At 33.4% G+C, this 20,943-nt stretch overlaps 2 protein-coding genes across 3 annotated transcripts; one reads left to right on the top strand and one right to left on the bottom strand.

The window, feature by feature from the left end:
* Positions 1-5,161: 5,161 nt before the first annotated feature.
* LOC115972526 (peroxidase 3-like) lies at positions 5,162-7,214 on the top strand. Its single transcript, XM_031092842.1, has 4 exons — positions 5,162-5,371; positions 5,785-5,976; positions 6,096-6,261; positions 6,689-7,214. The coding sequence occupies exons 1-4, from the start codon at positions 5,162-5,164 to the stop codon at positions 7,093-7,095; spliced, it is 975 nt and encodes a 324-aa protein (XP_030948702.1). The 3' UTR covers positions 7,096-7,214.
* Positions 7,215-16,090: 8,876 nt separating this feature from the next.
* Positions 16,091-19,959, bottom strand: LOC115969911 (protease Do-like 2, chloroplastic). Of its 2 annotated transcripts, none has more exons than XM_031089550.1 (10): positions 19,673-19,959; positions 18,721-18,777; positions 18,023-18,126; positions 17,758-17,843; positions 17,562-17,647; positions 17,396-17,420; positions 17,208-17,279; positions 16,874-16,924; positions 16,733-16,793; positions 16,091-16,648 (listed from the first exon to the last, which is right to left on the bottom strand). In XM_031089550.1, exons 3-10 carry the CDS (start codon positions 18,057-18,059, stop codon positions 16,401-16,403), a joined length of 666 nt encoding a protein of 221 aa, XP_030945410.1. In that variant the 5' UTR covers positions 18,060-18,126; positions 18,721-18,777; positions 19,673-19,959; the 3' UTR covers positions 16,091-16,400. The 2 variants fall into 2 exon arrangements, with proteins under 2 accessions (XP_030945410.1, XP_030945411.1); XM_031089551.1 differs by having other exon boundaries at positions 16,091-16,645; positions 19,673-19,956.
* Positions 19,960-20,943: the final 984 nt, after the last annotated feature.

Raw genomic sequence — 20,943 nt, 5'->3', positions numbered from 1 at the left:
TGTTGAAATCAAGAATGCAAGCTCGAAGAAAGTTTAGCAATGGCGGAAAGCATGCAGAGACGTGAAGGCATGCAGAGAGAGAGAATGAACATTCTGAGCTGTGAGAAAAATGATTTTGTATATATTAAAATAACTGACTCTGTTTCTTTATATAGCAGAAACAGAGCAACCAAATGACCAAGTCATGCAATACAATCAAGCAATACAAACATGACAAGTGGCCTAACTAACTAAGTATGCTATGTAATATCTACACCCGTGTAATACAAGCACAGCTATATACAAAACTACAATATAAAAACTACTAAACTAATAGCTACAAGATAATATCTCCAAGATATTCTATGTGACAAATATCTACCAGACTCATATATTTACAAGATATTCAACAAAGAAGAAACAAAAATGCAAGTAAAGAAACAAAGAGACAGAAAACCTGTGCAAATAGAACCAAAAAAGGAAAGCCCTGCCGGCCCATTGTGTTAATGATTATTATGTTTGATAAGATAACAGTACAGTAACACTCATCCAGCTCGGCATGTGTTAATCGATCTTAAAAAAAAAATTAGAATAAAAGGTTCCAAAAATGAAAAATCCGGTTGGAATTAATTCAATGGTCAATTCCTAAATTTATTTACTGAAAAGTTCGCTTTTGTGTTGCACTTTGATGATTTTATAGTGCAAAACAGTAACACTTGAGGCTTGCATTACATTTACATATGGCAAATCACGTTGTGTTTTGTACAAAATTACAAATACAAGTTATTTTGCTCCACAAGGTCTGCATCGAATTTAACTTTTATAATCTTCTTTTAATTTTTTATTTTATACTCTACTAAATTGTAAATAAAGAATGAAAAAAAAATACAAATTATACACATAACACACTGCAATTGATAGAGTATAATGTGAAACAAAAAGAAAGGACAAATTTATTTACGTTTGATCTGCATTACTCCTAAATTTGAAAGAAGTTAAAATTCTTACACTATTGTAGTGTACTTGCCGACTGACCTTATCCATTACTCTTTTTTTTTTTTTTTTTCTTTTTTTGGTACTATTAGTTATTAATTGTGCATTTTTTAATTATCTTTTTATTGAATTAGAAAAAATACAAATAAAAATAAATAAGTTAACTAAAAAAAACTGATCTAAATGCACTATTCTGATCATTTCAATAACCTCCATAGTGTAGTGAATACATTTAATAACCATCTAGAATACTAGTCCAGTGTGTATGGATTACACGGTCCAAATCTATTCCTCATAATTCTTGATCCAGTCAAGTTTTTGCTAAACTTCTTGATCCAGTCAAGTTAAAGTTCCTTTGTTTATTAGTTTCATAAGTAGCATTAATGATTGAATTGCGTTATATAGTAAAGATGTGACATTCTCATTAAAAAAAAAAAAAAAAAGATGTGACATGAAGTAGTTGGATTGGGTAGCATTTGGACTAATTAATAATATCCAAACGGGCCTTTTTTTTTTTAACCTATAAGCTAGCATCAGGAATATCTAGCATAAGTTGCAAAAATAAATAAATAACATTCTATAATGTTTTTATTTTATTTTTACTGTGGATATAAATAATAGCAAAATGCTTAAATTAAATTAAATTGGAGGCGAGATCGGAAATAAAAGCGTAGAATTTTTATTTTTTATTTTTCCAAATTGACTTCTGAATTTTTCCTTTTGGCTCTACTAACATTACTTAAAAAATTCCATGAGCACCACATTATTAAAATGCCCAACTACAGCAACTTCATAAAGGGTGTCTGGAAATTTTCAAATAATTCAAAAAACAAAATTGTGAGTTTGTGGTTGTTGTTTTAGCAGTTTCAGTCAAAAAGAGTAAAACAAACAAAAAATGTATAATACTAAACTTAAACAGCTCCAAGAGATAGATCGGCAACTCAAATATTAGAATTGCTCAGAATCATAGTGAATCATGGAAAATAAGTCTTTAATTTGGTTGGAAATTTGGAATCACTCTTCGTACATAAAACCAATAAAGTCGTTAATTCAATTTTCTCCCTTCCTCTTTTTCTCTATAGAAAATGTTAAAAGTAGTATGAATTTTATTACAAGAGACTTGTAAATAATATAATAATTGAATTTTGTGGTGTGGCATTGACAATTTAATAAAATAAATTTATTAATTATTTCTTTTATTTTGTATTTTTATTTTGAGAATCGTATTATTTTTGCATTTAAAACATTGATACTTTAATATCTAAAGTCTAGATCACAAAATTTTATAATATCTTTAACTTCACTCTTAGTTTATTGTAACCACTTTCTCAAAAAAAGAAAAAAAAAAAAAAGAGTTTATTGTAACCAATAAATGATAAACTTACTCTTAAACAGATTTTTGTTTTTTATTTTTTATTTTTTAAAGTCTTCAGATCTTGAACTACGATTTTCATATTCCCTTGACCAAATCTACCCAAACCAGAATTCCTCAATGATAATAACACAAAATGTTAGAAGAAGAAAAATTTTCATAGCGATTTTGTGGGCTTCATTCAACCGACAGTTTTCCATTTGACTTAGAATTTGTCAACCAACAGATACGTATGTGTACTCATACGTACTTATAAAAATAAAAAAAAACCTTCAGTAGGTAGTACATAATTTTCATTTTTGGTCATTGGTACTTGAAACACAATTTGATAAGTCATTGATCTTGTTCATTGGAACAAGTTTTTTTTTATGTCTAATTGGAACAAGATAATTTTTTTTTGAATGGAACAAGCTTTCTTCTTAGTCTTTTTTAATAAGAATGCAGTAACTTTCTTCTTAGTCTTAATTAGTCTTAATTAAGGCTACATGCTTCCCAATTTAATCATTTTCCAACATTTCTCTTCCATAAAAGTCACAAATCGACCACGTGTAATTAAATTAAGGATATGATGCAATTCCATAACTTCTGCACCAAAAAAAAAAAAAAAAAAAAAAGGAAAAGAGAATAGAATAGAACAAATTAAAACCTATACTCCTACCAGATTTTAGAAAGCCAGATTGTAGATTGTAGGCGACTATAACATGGTATTGGCCCCCTGTTACGCGGTATTGAGATAGTTTTGTCTCCTTTGACCCCAGTTTCATATCTCACAAACTAGAATTTACGCCCCTTAAATTGGCCCAAGGCCTGCAATCGTAATCATTATTATTATTATTTTTAATTGAGTGTATATATATATATATATATATGTATATAAAAGTAGATAATGTACTCATATGAGATTATTCTTAACTTAAAATGAAACTAAATAATAAAAATGTGCTCTTATTTCCATAGAATTGGAACAAACGATACAAATAATGTCAAGAGCATTATAATTCAATTGACAACTCTTTATACAGAAATGTCTAGCTAATTTATATCTTTCCAACCCATTAATTTATTTTTGTATATCTATATGTATATAACTATACATGCATTTTTTTTTTTTGGTAGAAATGGGAAAGTCTTATTTAATTATAATAAAGTTTATACAGTCACAACTATATCCAGCCTCAAGGGACATATTTTGCTTCTCCCTAGGCCTACCATATCCCTTACAAAACAGTGCTATACAAAATTGGAACAAGTGTCATAGATGTTTAAAAGTTGCTGCCGTTGGTTTCCCTGTTTCGCTAAAGCACATGGCATACCTGGACCACCCATGCCTACTCCATAAGACTCCTGCAATCACAGATTAAATATATACATTTTTTTAATTAATGCTGTTAATTGCTCTTTCTCCTTTTATTTTTATTTTGAATAATGCTAAAAATACAAACTATTTTACAAAAAAATTTACAAACTGCTGATGTGGCCAGTGATTATTGGATAAATGAAAAAGTGATATTAATTGCGGGCCTAGATGAAAACCAACAAAAGGTTGGTCATATTAGCAGTTTGTAAAAATGTTGTAAAATAATTTGTATCCGTAACATTACTCTTTTATTTTTATATAAGGACAAGGATACTGTGGTGTAAATGTGACAATTTATAAGGAAACTTCTCGTTTGACCAAAAATTAAAAAGAAAGAAAATACAAGTCCCAAAGATAATTGTAACATTTCCTATTAGAATAATAACTTAAATTAATATATATGTAAAAGTATTGAACGATCATGTGGGGGAGAGAGATCTAGATTTTGTTGACTTTCGAACATTTAATTTTTTTTTTTTCCTTGACTGACCTAAGCTACAAGCGGTGCACATGTACATGGGTAAAGTATTTGTGCGATAATAATGATGACAAGATTAAGGTTTATCTGGCCTGAATGAAATTTGTATTCCTGTTGAATTCAGAATATCATGCATTAAAATAATTAAATAAATAGCCACAGGACATTATAATATTTCATATACATGCAATCTTGGGACTTCCAAGAAATGATTAAACTCGAAAGAAGATAGAGATGAAAATTGATTTAGTTTTCCCATGTATGTATTGTTATCCGAAAAAAGAGTTAATCTATTAAGTAACATATTGACACACTTGTGATTCTGACATAATTTATTAATTTAGTCTTAATTCCAACTGTCAAGTCTATGAATTTGAACCATTCGTCAGCATAAAAGGTCGCATTCTTTGTTTCTCAACTTGATATACTTTAGTATCAGTACTAACTGCCAATGTTGCCAGACCAAATTTAGGCCCAAAAAACCATGGTTGACCAAGAAAAAACTAGGATTATCATAACAACATTGGAAATTGCCCAGTGATCACTACTCACAATACAGATAAAATACTCATATTATTTATTTCATAAACACCATATGTTAAGAAGGTGCAATGCAAATGAATGATTTTAGCACCATTTGAATGTCTCTGGTCTGCATTTTCATATATTAGCTAGGATAATCATCCGATTGATCATGTCAAAAATCAAATGGTTTGTAATTACTTAATTTGTCATTTTACAACAATATTTTAATGTAAAGTCGGTAACGATGGATCTGAATATTTAGAACTATATATTAAACAACTCTCTCTCTCTCTCTCTCTCCATAAAAAATATTTTGCTTTACTGGATCTTACTGTAAAGATGCCATCAGATGTGTATATGAGGAAGGAGTTTGTTGTTATAAACCAGGGCATCCTGGCTTAGAGTTGCTATATCAAGGAGAGTTTGAGCATTAGAGTTACTTCAAAGATATTTGGAAATGAAGACTAACATTCTCCTTTTGGTCTGTTTAGTAGTTACTGCCATTTTTGGAGTTTGTCAGGGAAGCAGTCTCAAGAAGAGTTTCTATGAGAAAACCTGTCCACGTGCGGAGAAGATTGTCAAGAGTTTCACCTGGAAGCATGTCTCCAGCAACCCCAACTTGCCGGCAAAGCTTCTCAGAATGCATTTCCATGACTGTTTTGTTAGGGTAATTATCCATTCAAACATGCATGGCAGTGAAGTTGTATAAATTTCTTCATGCTAGTTTATATGTATATGTGTGTGTGTCTATATATATATATATATAAACTCTCGCATGCATTCATGCATACTTAGAAACATAAAAACCTAAACACTATAACATGCATGTATATATGCTGGCATTTAGCACTCATGCGTTTAGTAAAACTTCATATATTTTTGGCTTACAAGTTACAAGAGTTTTGTTAGTACTTGGAGTTGGAGCCACTAGCTGCTACAATTGAACTACCTTGCTAGCTAGCTACATCTTAAAAAACTGTGACGTTTTAACATAATATTTTGATATGAAAATAAAACAGTCCGCATATACAGCTATGAAAATTTAATTTAAGCTTACAGAATTCAATGGAATTTTTGCAGGGTTGCGATGGATCAGTACTATTGAACTCCACAGCAAATAGCACTGCAGAGAAGGCAGCAATACCGAACCTATCTTTGTCAGGCTTTGATGTTATTGATGATATTAAATCAGCAGTTGAGAAGGAATGTGCAGGAATTGTATCTTGTGCAGATATCTTGGCTTTGGCTGCTAGGGACTCCGTTTCATTCCAAGTAAATAAGTCAATTAATATCAAAATCAATATTCTGAATAAGAAATCATAGTATATATGACAATCAATAATGTTAAGTTCTTGGCTCATATAGCTTCACTTATTTATAATGTTTTGCAGTTCCGAAAACCAATGTGGGAAGTGCTCACAGGTAGAAGAGATGGCCTTGTTTCACTCGCCACAGAGGCCTTAGCCAACATTCCATCGCCTTTCTTTAACTTCACTCAACTCCAGCAAAATTTTGCCAACAAAAATCTTACAGTGCATGACCTCGTTGTATTGTCAGGTACATCTACATAAATATATCTCAATAAAGAGAAATATACTTAAAAAAAAAATTTCTTTAAAAAAAAAATGTTTAAGGGCTTGACTTGCCAAATTAAGCGTTAATTAATTTATCCCAAATTATTAATGGAGTTGGTTATAGTGTCCCTCTTTGTTAGAGTAATGGGATTTTATATTTTTTACAATTGCTTTTTTTTTTTTTTTAAATTTTTTTTTTTTTATGTATTAGTCACAATAATGTCGTGTCATAACCATTGTAAAAAATTGTATCCATATACTTATTAATTTTTTTGTCACTCTAAAGCATTCATGTCTTCGTTTTCTAAGAGCAAAGTAGAAACAAGATTATTTTTGTAACACTAAAGCATTCACGTCTTCATGTTCTAAAGTAAAAGTAGTAACGCGTACAAACAAATCTAAATACGTAGGTGGGCACACAATTGGAATAGGTCACTGCAGATTCTTCAGCAACAGGCTCTACAACTTTACTGGAAAAGGTGATCAAGACCCTTCTTTGAACTCATCCTATGCCCAGTTCTTAAAGACAAAATGCAAAAGCCTCAATGACACAACAACAACTGTAGACATGGACCCTGGTAGCTTTCAAAAGTTTGACAGCCACTACTATAATATCCTTCTGCAGAAGAAGGGTCTCTTCCAATCTGATGCTGCTCTTCTAACAAACAAGCAAGCCAAATATACTATCCAAGAATTGGTTAGGCAAAACGAATTCTTCGAAGAATTTGCGAAATCAATGAAGAGAATGGGAGCAGTTCAGGTCCTTCTTGGCACTGCTGGCCAGATTAGGAAGAAATGTTGGAAAGTCAATACTTAAAGGTGCTCCAGGTCAACGTAAATCTGCATGCTTTGTTTCATTGGATCGATTTTAATAGGTTTTAGGTGTTGGCAATTTATCATTGCTTTTGTAACATCTTTTTCTTTTTTTGGGTTGAATCTGCATTATGTATCTTTATTGAAAAAAATAAGTATTGTCATTGATGTGATTTACAGATTGAATGAACTTTCCAAATTTCTCAGTATAAAATTTTATTACATACCCTCCCTTATTAACTCAGTCTATGGGAGTAATGTGTGTACCATGAATATATATATATATATATATATATATGCAAAATTTAGAAAAAATCCAATTAGATAAAGTCCGACTTTGCGCCATATGTCCTAAATTGTTTATAATTATAGAGTTTTATTTCTTAATTTTGAAGTTAAATGTGAGATTACATCATAAATATCTATCCTAGTGAGTTATTGCGCACAAAAACCAAAGAGTCTAGAATTATTGAGCATAAAAAAAAGAAAAAGAAAAAAAAAAGGCAATTTATATTTTCTACCTAATAATATTCTTACAAGACTTTTTAAAGAGTTAAAAAAATATATATAAAAATGACCATCAATAATATTTATATTATATATAAAAATAATACTATACATTTTAATGTATATCTTTTAAGTATATTCATGCAAATACATGCGGTTACGAACTAGTTTGTAACAAAGAGTGTGCTACTATTATTAGTTTATTACTCATTACTTGGCCAATTGACTCCTCTAAACCATGTTTAATGTGTGTATGGTGAATGTCTAAATAAAGAGCGTGTGACTATACCAATTGATACCTCTAAATCATGTGTAAAGTTAGAAAGAAATATGGCACAAAATTAAGAACATGAACTATTGTAACCAAAACCAAAATTCCAAAAATATGCTAAGCTCACAACTTTTGCCACAACTTACTCATGTGGCAAGTCGTGGGTAGTGGAGCAAAAGTTGTCAATCCACAACTTAACCACTCACGACTTGCCACTTAAACAAATTGTGATAAAAATTGTAGCAAAAATTGTAGTCCTAACATTACTCAAACCTCAAACTAGCCAAATATGTCTTAGTGAAAAGTATGATATCTGGGACGCTGGGTTAACAATGATGTCATTTTGATAAGATTTCTTCATAATTTATTTACAATAAAATCATCTTTATCTCTCTTGTCTCATAGATTTTATTTGATTTTCAAAATTAAGAATTGTTACATAGGTTTTATTTGATTTTCAAAATTTAGAATGGAGATGATATATACAAGAAAAGATTGTTAGAAAAATTCTAAAACTAATTTTATTGACAAATTCACATGAGGTACTGAAAACGATATTGTTCCAATAAATGAATGTTCCATAACAACATCAGCTCAGTAAATAAATAAATAATTGCCCAACAATATCAAGACTAATAAAAACTTTGCATCTCCTAAAATAGTCTAATGCCTTCACTTTTAATAAGTCACATGTATGCCTCATTATACCGGGACTATAAAAGTTTTTATAGTACTTGGTTTACACCTGCATATTCATGAGTTGCTTGATTCGAGTCACTTTTAAAAAATGTGAAGACACAATGTAGATAGCCCTAACGCAACCATGAATGCCCCATGCCATGAATTTTGTAAGTTTAATTGGGCCAGGTCAATGATCACACGAGCAAGACTACCCTTTTATTGTTCAAAAAAAAAATTATATTACCATTCTAGTAATCTCGTAGCTTTACATCCTCTTTCTTATTCCGAAAAAAAAAAAAAAAAAATTCATATTTCCTTGCATATTCCCATATTTATGGGGCTAATCAATCACTCCCTCTTATGCCACTTTATTTCTAGCGACATTAAATTCTTGTTTAGCCTGGGCGTGGGGTATTTCCATATTGACCGTATTTCTACCCAAAATCTATATCCATATATAATAAGTCTACCTCTTCAATGTTAAAACTTCAAAAAGTAGCAATTGCTTTTTAGAGACAAAAAAGGAGAGACTACAGAAAGAGTTGGTGTTGTGCGAATGGAGGTAAACTACTTCTTCTTTTTCTTCTCCTTCATCACTATATATATATATATTATAAAATCAAAAGCTAGGGAAAGAATGCTAATTGATTCGTAATGCTATGAATAATGATCTCTCATACCTTTGCTTGAGGTATAGTGTGGTTTATATAGGGTTTTGCCTTTCTAGCCATTGGAGACTTTCTATGGTAGCTTAGATGCCTTCATTGTAACGCTTTTGGTAAGTTAATTGGGTGAAGATCCTCCCAATGGTCATCTCTTTCGCAACGCTTCATTGTTAGAAATAGGTCCTTAATTTCACCACATCATCAAATTTTAACAACTGGAGCTATTAAAATGTCCAAAAAAAAAAAAAAATGACACCATATATAAGTCATTTAAAAAAAACAAAATCAACATTTTAAAAGTAACATAACGATCGGGATGGTATAGTGACCTGTAAAGTGATACAGCATAGCAAGTGGAGGAACATCATGTAACAATATTGTGAGAAACCGAAGACTTCACCCACAAACAATTAATGGTACAAACTGTTCATCGCTGTCAAAGGGAAAGGTGGGCCCAAACAGGTTAGGTCCAACCCAAGTTTGCTCTAAGCCCGTTCCAAAACTAAGTCCATCCCACTCCTTTTGCACACAAGCCCTAATTTCCAAACTTATCTCTTACACTCACAACACTCAAACCCAAGTTAATTTCAAACCCTCTTAGGCCCAACATGAAGACAATACCTGGAAAATCATGTTGTTAACTTTTTATTTAATATTAAAAGAAAAAAACCTTAAAAAAAAAAAAGATCGGGCTCGGTTGAGTCTGGATATCCATAGGTGAAAATTCCAGTAATTAAAAACAAATGCTTAATGATTATTAAGATCTAGGTATCCGTGAGTAAAGTTTTGGGTCAAGTATACGTAACCCAAACTCAATTCATTATCCCTAAATCCAATCCATGTATGGCATAATGGTATAAATATGGCAAATGGACGGGTTGGTTGGGTTCGAGTTGGGTCAATCAAGTTTCATGTCGGGTCTGGTCTATCCGTATTTTTCAAATGAACTTAAAAAGAAATTATAAAAACAAATCAATGCAACCTTTTAAAGAGAATGAATAAAATCAATCAAGGAAATTAATTGAACCTAATGTTACTTGTTAATATCATTCTAATTCTAACAGTTTTGAGTATGACTACAATTCTTTATGGTCATGAATTCATGATGACAAATTCTTCAATGTTAATAAATCACTGCCAAAATTCTTGTAATTACTAATTTACAACTTCAAAGAGAGATAGATCTTAAGGAGCACCCAAAAGCATATATTTTAAGTTTACATCACTAATAATATCATTCCCACAAACGTAACCAAAAAATAAAAACTAAATGTCATGGACCATGTCAAGTTATCATCCTAGCTCCATAAGTACACATATTCTTGTTGAATTCAAAATAATTATAAAGTTAAATTTTTTAGAAAGATTATTTAGGAGGAGCTGGAGCAATGGAGGCATGGAATACTGAGTGAGAGGATAGACAACTCTTAGGTTTGCTAGTTTGGACTCTTTTTCTTTTCTTTTCTTTTTTTTTTTTTTTTATAAATTTAGTAACTTCAACTTAAGTTTTGTCACTTTATGTAAATAGACAAGTAGTGTTGGTAACTTAGTAGTGTTATTGTTAGTATATAGTCAAATCAAATGTCTTGAACTTTAACTATTAGTCATTTCTTAATGTTTTTCTATTTGCTTTGTTTACTAGTTTTCCTTTCATTTTAACATCTTCCTTTTTTTTGATAAAATAAATGGGTTATCATATAACACATGTCACTATTTACTCTTATTGGCTACTTGCTAGGGAATAGGCTACCAACTTGCCATGCTTTGTGCTTTATGCACCTACCACCCAAGGGCATAGTCTAAATATTTTTTGGCAAGAAAAAAAAAAAAAAAAAAACAGGTTAGGTCACGGGTTAGCCTGGTCGGGTGTCATAGGGTCAATTTTTCTTTTAAATTTTCTGCCTGTGATGGCACTAAGCCCCTAACTTAGTCTCAGCCAACACACCACACACACACACATTGCTAGAACACTCAGAACATAATTATCAAGGGAATTCACACACATATCGCACACACAGTATTTACAGGGCACCAACCCTAACCTTTATTACTCAATATCAAGTACAAAGGAAGCCCAGAGAATACACACGAAATTCTCTAAGCCAAAATTACACACTTTACTGTTGACAGCCCCAACAGCCTAGGATAAATGCACAGAAATAACTGTCGCAGCAGTTACTACCAAGTAACTACCCCCTTATCTAGGACTTGCTAGCACAGGTGGTTTGACTTAGGACACCTTCAACTAATGCTATCTTGGCCTGCTCTCTACCTTTCCAGCCCTTACTCAACAGGTCTGATCATCAGGAAAGTTAGGAATTGCTTGGTAATTGCTGGTAACTATTGCTGCACACTCTGCACATGCTAGCCTATGTCTCAGCATATTGTGGGGCTTCTGCCCATGCTCTAGCAGCCCACATACACTTGTTCCAGTACATTTTAGAAGGCGTGGCCCCTGCCCAAGCCCTTCTCATTAGCATCACAGCCCATACAACATGCCTATTTGCAGCACATCAAGTAACTGTCATCAGCCCACTCACACAAGTCCATGCATTCTGCCAGCACCAACCAGCCCAATGATTTGCATAACATATCATCATCACAGCAGCCCAGCATTGCCTTGCACTCAAGCTACCAAGCCCGCACTCAAGCTACCAAAGCAACCATCAGCCAAGCCACCAATGTCATGCATCATCTCATAGGGTCAGCACCACCTACTGCTGCCCAACATCAATATTCGTCTCTGCCCACCATGGCCTTCCTCTGCCATGGCCTTGGGGCATCATGTGAAGCACGGTGCCTCCACAGGCTGCCCCTCATCATGCTCATCATTTTGAATCCAGCAGGGAGACCGGGCTTGTCCACCTTAAAGAGCAGTTAGGAGCTTCACCAGATAGGCATGAGGAGCCATTGGTGTGTTTAGAAAACACAGAGCCAAGTGACTGGCTTGATGTTGCCCAAGCACTCCAATTCCTCATGCCATCATAATCAGTAACTAAAGCTCCTAACATCGGGCTAGGTTAACCCAAAAAAAGGGGTCAAGTTACATGTCAACCCATTTTTATTTCGGGTCAAAAAACCGAATTCAAATTGTGTATTTTTGGGTCGGGTATGGTTAGAAAATTTTGACCCGTTTTACCATATTTGCATAACCCAACCATCTCGTAAATTTCTATGCCATGTCTATGAATTCAAGAAATAAATGAAAACCATTAACCATATCAAATAATAAACAATAGAAAATTCAACCCAAAAGAGACCTACCTTTCCACATTTCCAATTCAAATATATGTGCTAACAGCCCACAAGGGAACGAAGACAAGTAGCCCATTCAACAGGTGCAAACAAAATGCAGAAAAGAAGCATTGGCGGCTCTAAGAATTTTTTTTTGAGGGCGGTCATTAAGAAACTTAAATTATACAAAATTTAATAAAAAGAAAACTTCATATATTGACGAAAAAAAACCACACGCAAACACATAAAGTCTTACAATTTCCTTCTACGAATATTCGTATTTTGAAATTGTTACATGATAGTCTAATTATCAATATTGCAAACTACATCTCTTTCAAAATTTTAGTTAAATAAAATTTTTCTTGGACTTTTTGTTTTTGTTTGTAAGGATCTAATATATTGTTAAGGAGACCAAAGTTTAAGGACAAAGATTTGTTACAAACTTAGCTGTAGCCTTTTTTTTTTTTTATAGAATTTTTAACACACACACATGAGGAGAGGAGAGAAGGTTTTTTAAAGAAACTTACCTTAGTTGTAGCCTAAAACTACAGCTCTCACTAAACAAATTATCATTGCTACATATTTTGAAAATTTAATAGTTGAATTGCATGTTCTTTATATTCTTAAAACATATGTCAAATTTCATGTTAATTGGATGTTATTTACTATTCAATTTATAAACGTATTTTATATGTATAATTTTATACTACAAAAACTCAAAATTTAAACATTTAATTGATGACTATTGATCTTTGATATTCTTGAAATTTTGCAAGTGAGGAGAAGATAAGAAGAAAATGTGATTAAATGATGAATTTGTTAAAATTCACATTCAATAAAAATAAAAAAATTATATGGAGTTATAGCCTTAGTCTACAACCAAGTTTATTGCCAAAGTTTGTCCAAAATTTAATTACGTTGGGCCTAAAAAATATTTAGGGCAATCACAATGTTTTTTAAGGATAAAAAAAATCATAAATTTTTAAAATTTATACATAATTTTTTTTTTCCAAGCTAGGGTGGTCCCCTGACCTCCCTAGACTTTATGTGGAGCCGCCCCTGAAGAGTAGGCATACACAACTTAGCCAACATATGCAAGTGATCCATATGCACCTCAACTTGCAAAACCAGAATTTTTATTTATGGTTTGACATAACTAGACTTGAAATGCTTGTACAACTTAAAATACAAAGAATAGTTGCAAAGACATCAAATGGAAAATTAAAGTATACTATACCTTTTACTTCGTTTAGGAGTTTATAAAAGATTGAAACAAGAAAATAAATTATTGAAACGAGTAAATAATGAAATTTAAGTAATTTTGTTCTAGAACTTAGAAATAACATAAAAGAATCAAATAGTTTTTTACTATGTTTGGTTGCTCATACAGTGGTAAACCAATGAGGTGGTCATTAATGACTACGTGTAGGAGTTAGGACTCATTGGCTTTGGGTCATCCGTGTTTTCATTGTTTTTATTTGCTAAAATGGATCTCCTGGGGTTTAGTAGTGTTTTTTTCCCCACAGATGATTGAGTATTATTTATTGATACGATCATTTACCTATTCTCTCATCTTGTTTCCCTCCTTTTACTGGAAAATTCTTAGGTACTCCCAGAGCACGGAGAAATGGTGTTCCCTCCTCTCACATTTATGGTAGACCCCACTATGAATTTAACGAGTGAACCCCACCATAAATATGAAAGAGGGGAGCACGCACCATTCTCCGTGCTCCGGGAGTACCTAAGAATTACTCCCATTTACCCTCTATTTACTAAGTGAGTCATTATGTATAGTCATTAATTAGTCACTATTAGTGCTGTATAGAATTGCTACTGCTCTCTCTCCAATTAAATCTTTGGAATTGATTGAGAATTTCCGGCCACATTTCTTTTTGGAGAACCGTAGCCACCTTTACCTGAATGTAAATTCTCCATTCTCCAATTCATTGATTTTTTTTTCCCCATTTATGATACATTAGCAAAATAGTTTAGTAATTGAATGTAGTTTTCACTTTGGAGATCCATAACCCCCTTTTTATTTTCTTTTTTTCTTCTTTTTTTTTTTTTTTTGGATATTTTTGCCAAGGAAGTTAATACTATACCGGAGGTTATACCGGTTTGGACAGCGGTACGATATATTTCGGGTACCGGTCAATACCGGTGTACCGTATTGGCAAAATAGTAAATTGGCAAAAGAAAGTTAGTTATTGTTTTTTTTACTGTCAAAAATACCCCTACCTAAAACTTAAAAATGGGGTTAAAATAGTAAATTGACAAAAATAATAAATTCCTACTTCTACGTTGAAATGTCTTCCTGCTTCTAATAAACTCCTACTTCTACTTAATAGCTTAAAAAAACTCCCCACGTATTTATCTTCTCCACATTTTCTGAATAGAATTTCTCATAAAAAAGAAACATGTACAATATAATAAATATAATAAAATAATATAAAAATAATACACAAAATCATTTTGTTAACAGATGGCACGCATAAATAAGATTCTAATACTAAAGTAGTGTAGTTGAAATTTGAAATTCAAAAGTTATTACTTTTACAGCACAGTTACTTCACGTGAGTTGTCCGTGGCACACAAACAATAGTCACAAAAATTAAAAGGCCCAAAATAAAAAGAAATGAAAGGGGAAGGGAAGGGAAGATAGTTAAATCTCAAATTGAAGATGAAGAAGAAGAAGAAGAAGATGAAAAAACAAGCGGGCAGATGAGACGACCGGAAATGTAGTGACAACGGCAGAGATCGTGATTTATTTGTCATTAACTTATTTTTTATATTTTTCTTTCTTTTCTTTTTTTTGAATCTTTTGTACCGGCCGATTTTATTTTCCGGCCGATTATGTCCGGTATTCGCCGGTATATCCGGTTAAGTTTGTATTTTGAGCGGTACAAATTTTTTTGTTTTGTGCAGGGGGATGATTATCTTTTGAATGAGAACGGGCTTGCAAAGCCCAATAATCCTAACCATTGGAAGGGAAAGAATGGGTTATACTGCGTTGGGCTACTTCAAAGAGGGTTTTATGGAGCTAGCACTGAAGCCCAAAACATAGCCAATGATATTAAGTCTATTATTTAATGTCCTCCAACAAGGAATGAAAATAGAGGACACAAGAAAAAACGGCTACTGTGATATATTCTTGTTTTGTTTGTTGCTTTCGTAGAGCATTAGTGCTGTGAGAAAGCAATGCAAAGCAAGTGAAACTTTTACAAGCACTTTTAAGAATAAAGGAGGACAATAGAAAAGTCTTAAATATTCATAAGCTAGCTTACGTGATCAATCTTGACCCCCTTTATTTGTTATTGCTTTGTGTTTGGACACTAAATTTGTTATGACTGCATCTTTTTAGAAACTTTTTATGGGAAAAGAAAAGACAATTTACTTTTTTGACCCTTTTTATATTTTTTATGAAAGTGGTATCAAAATTTTTCTAAAATGGTTTATTAACAAATGCCTTAAAGGCATCCGTTAATCAAACTCTTAAATGAAACTTTAGTCAACATCATGACTTTTGAATGTGATACCCATCGAGATTACACAATCGATGAAACAAACCCCTTTTCATGCTTTATGATACTAATCTAATGCAAGTAATTGCAATACAAAAATAAGAGTTGAGCAAAAGCATAAAACTTGAATCAGAAAAACATCTTATTTCCTTTTACATTGAATAATTAATCATTGAACACTATTGTAAATCATTACATCACTGCTTTCTTGGAAAAATGGCAGTAATTTCATACAGACTATGTTCTCCCTAATCGATATAATAAGGAAAATTGTTACAATCAAAGCTAATTAACACCCCCAACCCCAAAAAAAAATAAAAATAAAAAATAGAAAAAACAAAACATGTAAGCAGGAAAAAAGAGAATATGCTCGAGTAACCAATTTGGAGGCTGCTGAGAAAAATGAGATTGACCTTTCAACTTACAGTAACTATGCCCAGAGGAGTGCATCGATGCCAATTTGCAAATTTGAAACTGGGCTGTCACCAAAATCCTGATCTATTGCTTGGTTGTCTCCCAATGAATCCACATATGGCTCCAACAGATCGGAAGATCTTTCTGACGGAATCCCATAACCTTTGAGAATACTAGAGGAAGCAGCACTAGCTGTTTCCCTTTCCAAAACAGCAACATAATTGTCTTCAAATTCAAAAACTAGATATTTATCCTTGCATGCTGCTTAAGGGCAGAGACAACCATAAGAAATTAGAGTTAAAAAAAAAAAAAAAAGACAGGAAACAAATGAGGGATGTTGCCGCTTACAATCAACAAGATGTGCTAGGTGACGGATGTTTTTTATTCGAGTTCCATTGAATTTCAAAACCTGCAATTTTTTTGTCTTAGTATACATATGCACGAACTGACATTGCCTGTCAAAGTTGTAAGTGGTAATTGGTAACTTACTTGCTGATTGCTCATATCCTCATATCCAATGTTCACTTCATTTGCCAAGACCTATCAATGTAGACAAAGGTAAGCAAAAATGAACTAAAACACCAGGTCCACAACTGAAATTCCCGAGAAGAATAGCAGTTCAATACAATGCAATTGGATATAATTCTTCCCAAGTAAAACGAAGAAATAGCCAGGATACAGAACCTATGCTTGTCCCTTAAACCAATAAAAGAAGCAAAGCATAAAGAAGCATTAAGTTCTACTTGTACAATGTTGGATATAATTCAACATTGTTTCAATAATCCTGCCTATATTTGGAGAAGAAAGAAAGCATGAAGCTAACCTGTGATAAGACCACAATCTGCTCCCCTTTGAACTTTGCCAAGGAATAATGTGCCTTTGCCAGCAGTTTCAACTAACCACAAGAAAGAACAACTGATTAAACTTCAAACCAATGTTATGCGACTCTGGTCATAAAATATTAGTTGACAGTATAATTGTGGTTAGAAGTGTCCTCTATAAACAACTTACCCCTATAGAGTCTTCACACTCCTCACTGTAGATAAATAAATCCCAAAAAAAGCATTAGTTTGTTCTTAGAATTAATAGTCTTCCAAAAATAAAACATGCAGCCATGAAAAGGGAAAATGTATCTACAAATAGATTTTTGTGATGCCAGGAATGAAAACTAACATACTCTATCAGGGGTTCCGAGAGTGGGGTAAACACAAAACCGGCAATTATTAGATAAGAAGGCTGATCTCCATCAATATGATAGGGAACCTATGTAAGGGCATAAGAAACCCAAATTAATTAGCATCACAACATGAAACTTACAAAAGTGACATAAATGCACTCCATCATTACATACATATGAACTTTCTGATGCATACCAAATGAACTCGTGGATTCAAAGCCACTTGCACTTTCATAAAGTTTCCTGCTCTAATAATGTCAAGCAAATCTGAACGAGAGAATCCTTATTCACAATAACAAATATTATTAGGATGGCCTGAAAATGTCACAGCACTAAAATATGGATATGGAGAAACAACTGCAGGAAAGAATCACTATGAATGTCATGGGCATGAAGAGACTGAAAAAAGGACAAGTACTAGGCTGAGTATAATTCCTCAGTAGAGATTTAGGGCCCTTTACTTTTGGCTAATGAGGTAGCGAAATGCAATGCGCTCATTTGTTCTGAATGGCACTGTTCCTTCACATCCTACTTGAACATCATCGAAGCTTACAATCACGTCCCCCTGGAAAAGAGAAAGTACAATTGAAGTTCCTAACATATGAAGACTCACATTGTTTGGTACACTATAGAGAGGAGGCCAAATCAGAAAAACTTATATTAAATTAATTTTTTCTACTATTGGTAGGTGAGTTGGTTTTGTCGGGTACATAAAATTATGAAAAATTTCGAGAATGTTTGATAAAACAAACATATCTAAAAACAAGGATAATGCAGGAAAGATGCCCATGAATAAGAGGGAAATATGAGATGGATTATAAAATTCTAGTGCAAGGTGGACCAGACTAAATTAAAATGCCTCTTTATGATTATGCTTTGACACTAGAGCTAGCTTAGGAGCCTCTTTCATGTAACACTGTTTTCCCATTGACTTCTCTCCTAATAATGTAGCTTTTGATTTCACATAGCCCTTTACCCCTTTCCCTGTAACAGCTTTCAGACTATCCAGAAAAATAAGATCAATATGATCAAAGATCTAATAAGCTGTATAAATTAAGAAGCACTAATGAACCAGCAGTCTTTTTGAAGTGACTGCTTTAGAATGTAGAAGTGCAACTAAAGTGCAGCTAGTTCCGGAAGCTGCATATGACAAGCTTACCTCCTTTAAGACACTATGTGCATCAGAAGTAGGTTCAATTCTCCGTACCATTACACCCTGCAAAAGCCAGATATCAAGAGGAACTGTGTGAGAAAACTAAACTAATTAGTAGATATAGAGCTACCAAGTTCACATGAGGATAAAAATAAGAATTAGTATTGTGTTTGTGTTTGTGTCATATGTATCATGTGAAAAAAGTAGTTAATTTAATATTCAAACCAAACCTGAAAATTAAATACTAGACAAGGCAATTCATGCATTACATAATCTATACACTTTTTTAGAAGTAAATAACATTACATGATCCATACACAACCGAAACAACTACATATGAACACCTCAACTCTACTCTTTCATGTCAACAAAATTGCATAGAAAATCCCATTCATCACCTTGGCCATTTGCAATTCTTTGACCACAATGTTTATCAAATCCATTAATTATATATTGGATCTTTTTAACAGACATCAACCTCTTCCTTTCCTCCTGTTTTGACATCCTCATTGGCATTTTCACTTTTTTTCTTAGCCTCCACTCTTTCCTTCACATATTCAACTCCTTCCAAAATTGAGTGGTTCTGCTCCTTCCCAAAATTCCTTACTTTCTACTGAAAGCAGAGCTACGTCACAATCAACACCCCTTGCTAAAACCTGTACATAAGATCATTATGTATCAAGGTGAACAACTGAGGAAGCACTCAGTAAATTCCCAACAGTTATGCGATTGAAAATATCTTTTTATTTCGTTTGCCAATGTGACAAGCAAATCACTTGAAGTTACAAAAGTTCAAGCACATTTAAGTCCCTCAAAAATCACTAATAAAAAACATAGATCAAGCAACTTAGGACCAAAGTACAATAAGCACCATACCATCTTAAACAGAAAAACTCAAATCAAGCAACTCAGAAGCACTTAGGTTGAAATTTGTGAATTAAAAAGATTGAGCCAATACCTGTGTATCATGTTCAACACAATAATGTGCATTTGTCAGAAGTTTCCCATCCCCGATCATAAAAGCACTGCATCGAAATCGTTCTGATCCGGCGATCTGTGTGGCGGCGGTGGAGGTTCGGCGTGAAGGAAGCAGAGGTGAATGGCGTGAGCTTTTGTCTGAGGTGAATGGCGTGTTTGTCTGTTGTCCACGTGGCAGGAGTCTATTGGCTGGCGTAAAACGAGCTAAGAAAAATGGCGCTCCGATTGTTGAAGTCTACCCGAATCCGTTTTCCACCACCACCACCACCCCATCCCCTTCTTTCTGCTCCCCACCTCCTCCTCACTACCCGTCCCATCCCAACTCCTTCCCACCTCCTCCTCAGCCGGGCTTTCTCAAGCCCTTGGGAAAACTCAGGCGCCAAGATGGCTAACGTCATAGCCATCTTGGCGCCTGAGTTTTCCCCAGGGCTTGAGAAAGCCCGGGTGAGGAGGAGGTGGCGAAGAGTTGGGATGGGACGGGTAGTGAGGAGGAGGTGGGGAGCATAAAGAAGGGGATGGGGTGGTGGTGGTGGTGGAAAACGGGTTGGGTAGACTTCAACAATCGGAGCGCCATTTTTCTTAGATCTGAGCTTTTTTTTTTTTTTTGAATATAACAGTGATGGGTTTAAGGGGTGGGGTTTTAGGGGGATTTATAGGATAGTAGAGAGGAGGGGGGTGGTTAGGGAATGCTCTTCGCCGCCGGTGAAAAAGCCTTTGAACAGCCCGTGAGGCTCTTTTTCTGGGTCAAGGAAAAAGGCGGAGGATGAAGAACAGTGAAGAGTGTCTGGGTTTTAGTTTTATTTGTTTTTTTGTTTTTGTTTTTGGGCATATATATATATATATAAATATATATTAGGGTTTTTAATCTTCTGACACGGGAAATGCAGCGAGGGACCTGGGAAAGGAAGGGTAATATTGTTGGGTTTTTTGTTGGGTTTTGTTGGTTTCTGCTCTGTGTAGCTGTGTTTCAATTAAGCGACTGTGTATTTGGGCTTTGTTTTCTTCCATTTTCGGATGATTGAATGAAAACTGTTTCCAATCAAAAAATATATATATAATACAGACTATTCTTATAAAGCATCCTCATATTGTAGATGTTATATTCAAATGTAAAAAATTCATGGTTTAAAAATGTGGACCCATTAACATTTCTCTCTTTTTTTCTTGGCCAAAGACCCATAAATTAACACCAAGCTAGTAATGAAATCCCAAATCAAACGCAAACTATAGTTGGATATATCATTGAGCTAC

Source organism: Quercus lobata, chromosome 12 (assembly GCF_001633185.2).
Source record: "Quercus lobata isolate SW786 chromosome 12, ValleyOak3.0 Primary Assembly, whole genome shotgun sequence".
Taxonomy (NCBI): Eukaryota; Viridiplantae; Streptophyta; class Magnoliopsida; order Fagales; family Fagaceae; genus Quercus; species Quercus lobata.
The sequence above is the reverse complement of the archived record's forward strand: the minus strand, read 5'-3'. Positions and strand labels throughout refer to the sequence as shown.

Excerpts from the sequence above, each read along its gene's own strand:
- LOC115972526 (XM_031092842.1), top strand. The coding sequence starts at position 5,162 with ATGAAGACTAACATTCTCCTTTTGGTCTGTTTAGTAGTTACTGCCATT. Across the intron at positions 5,372-5,784 it reads TCCATGACTGTTTTGTTAGG|GGTTGCGATGGATCAGTACT; the intron begins GTAATTATCCAT and ends GAATTTTTGCAG. Across the intron at positions 6,262-6,688 it reads TGACCTCGTTGTATTGTCAG|GTGGGCACACAATTGGAATA; the intron begins GTACATCTACAT and ends CTAAATACGTAG.
- LOC115969911 (XM_031089550.1), bottom strand. The coding sequence starts at position 18,059 with ATGAGCGCATTGCATTTCGCTACCTCATTAGCCAAAA. Across the intron at positions 17,648-17,757 it reads TGAATCCACGAGTTCATTTG|GTTCCCTATCATATTGATGG; the intron begins GTATGCATCAGA and ends GCCCTTACATAG. Across the intron at positions 16,925-17,207 it reads AGATTGTGGTCTTATCACAG|GTCTTGGCAAATGAAGTGAA; the intron begins GTTAGCTTCATG and ends CTACATTGATAG.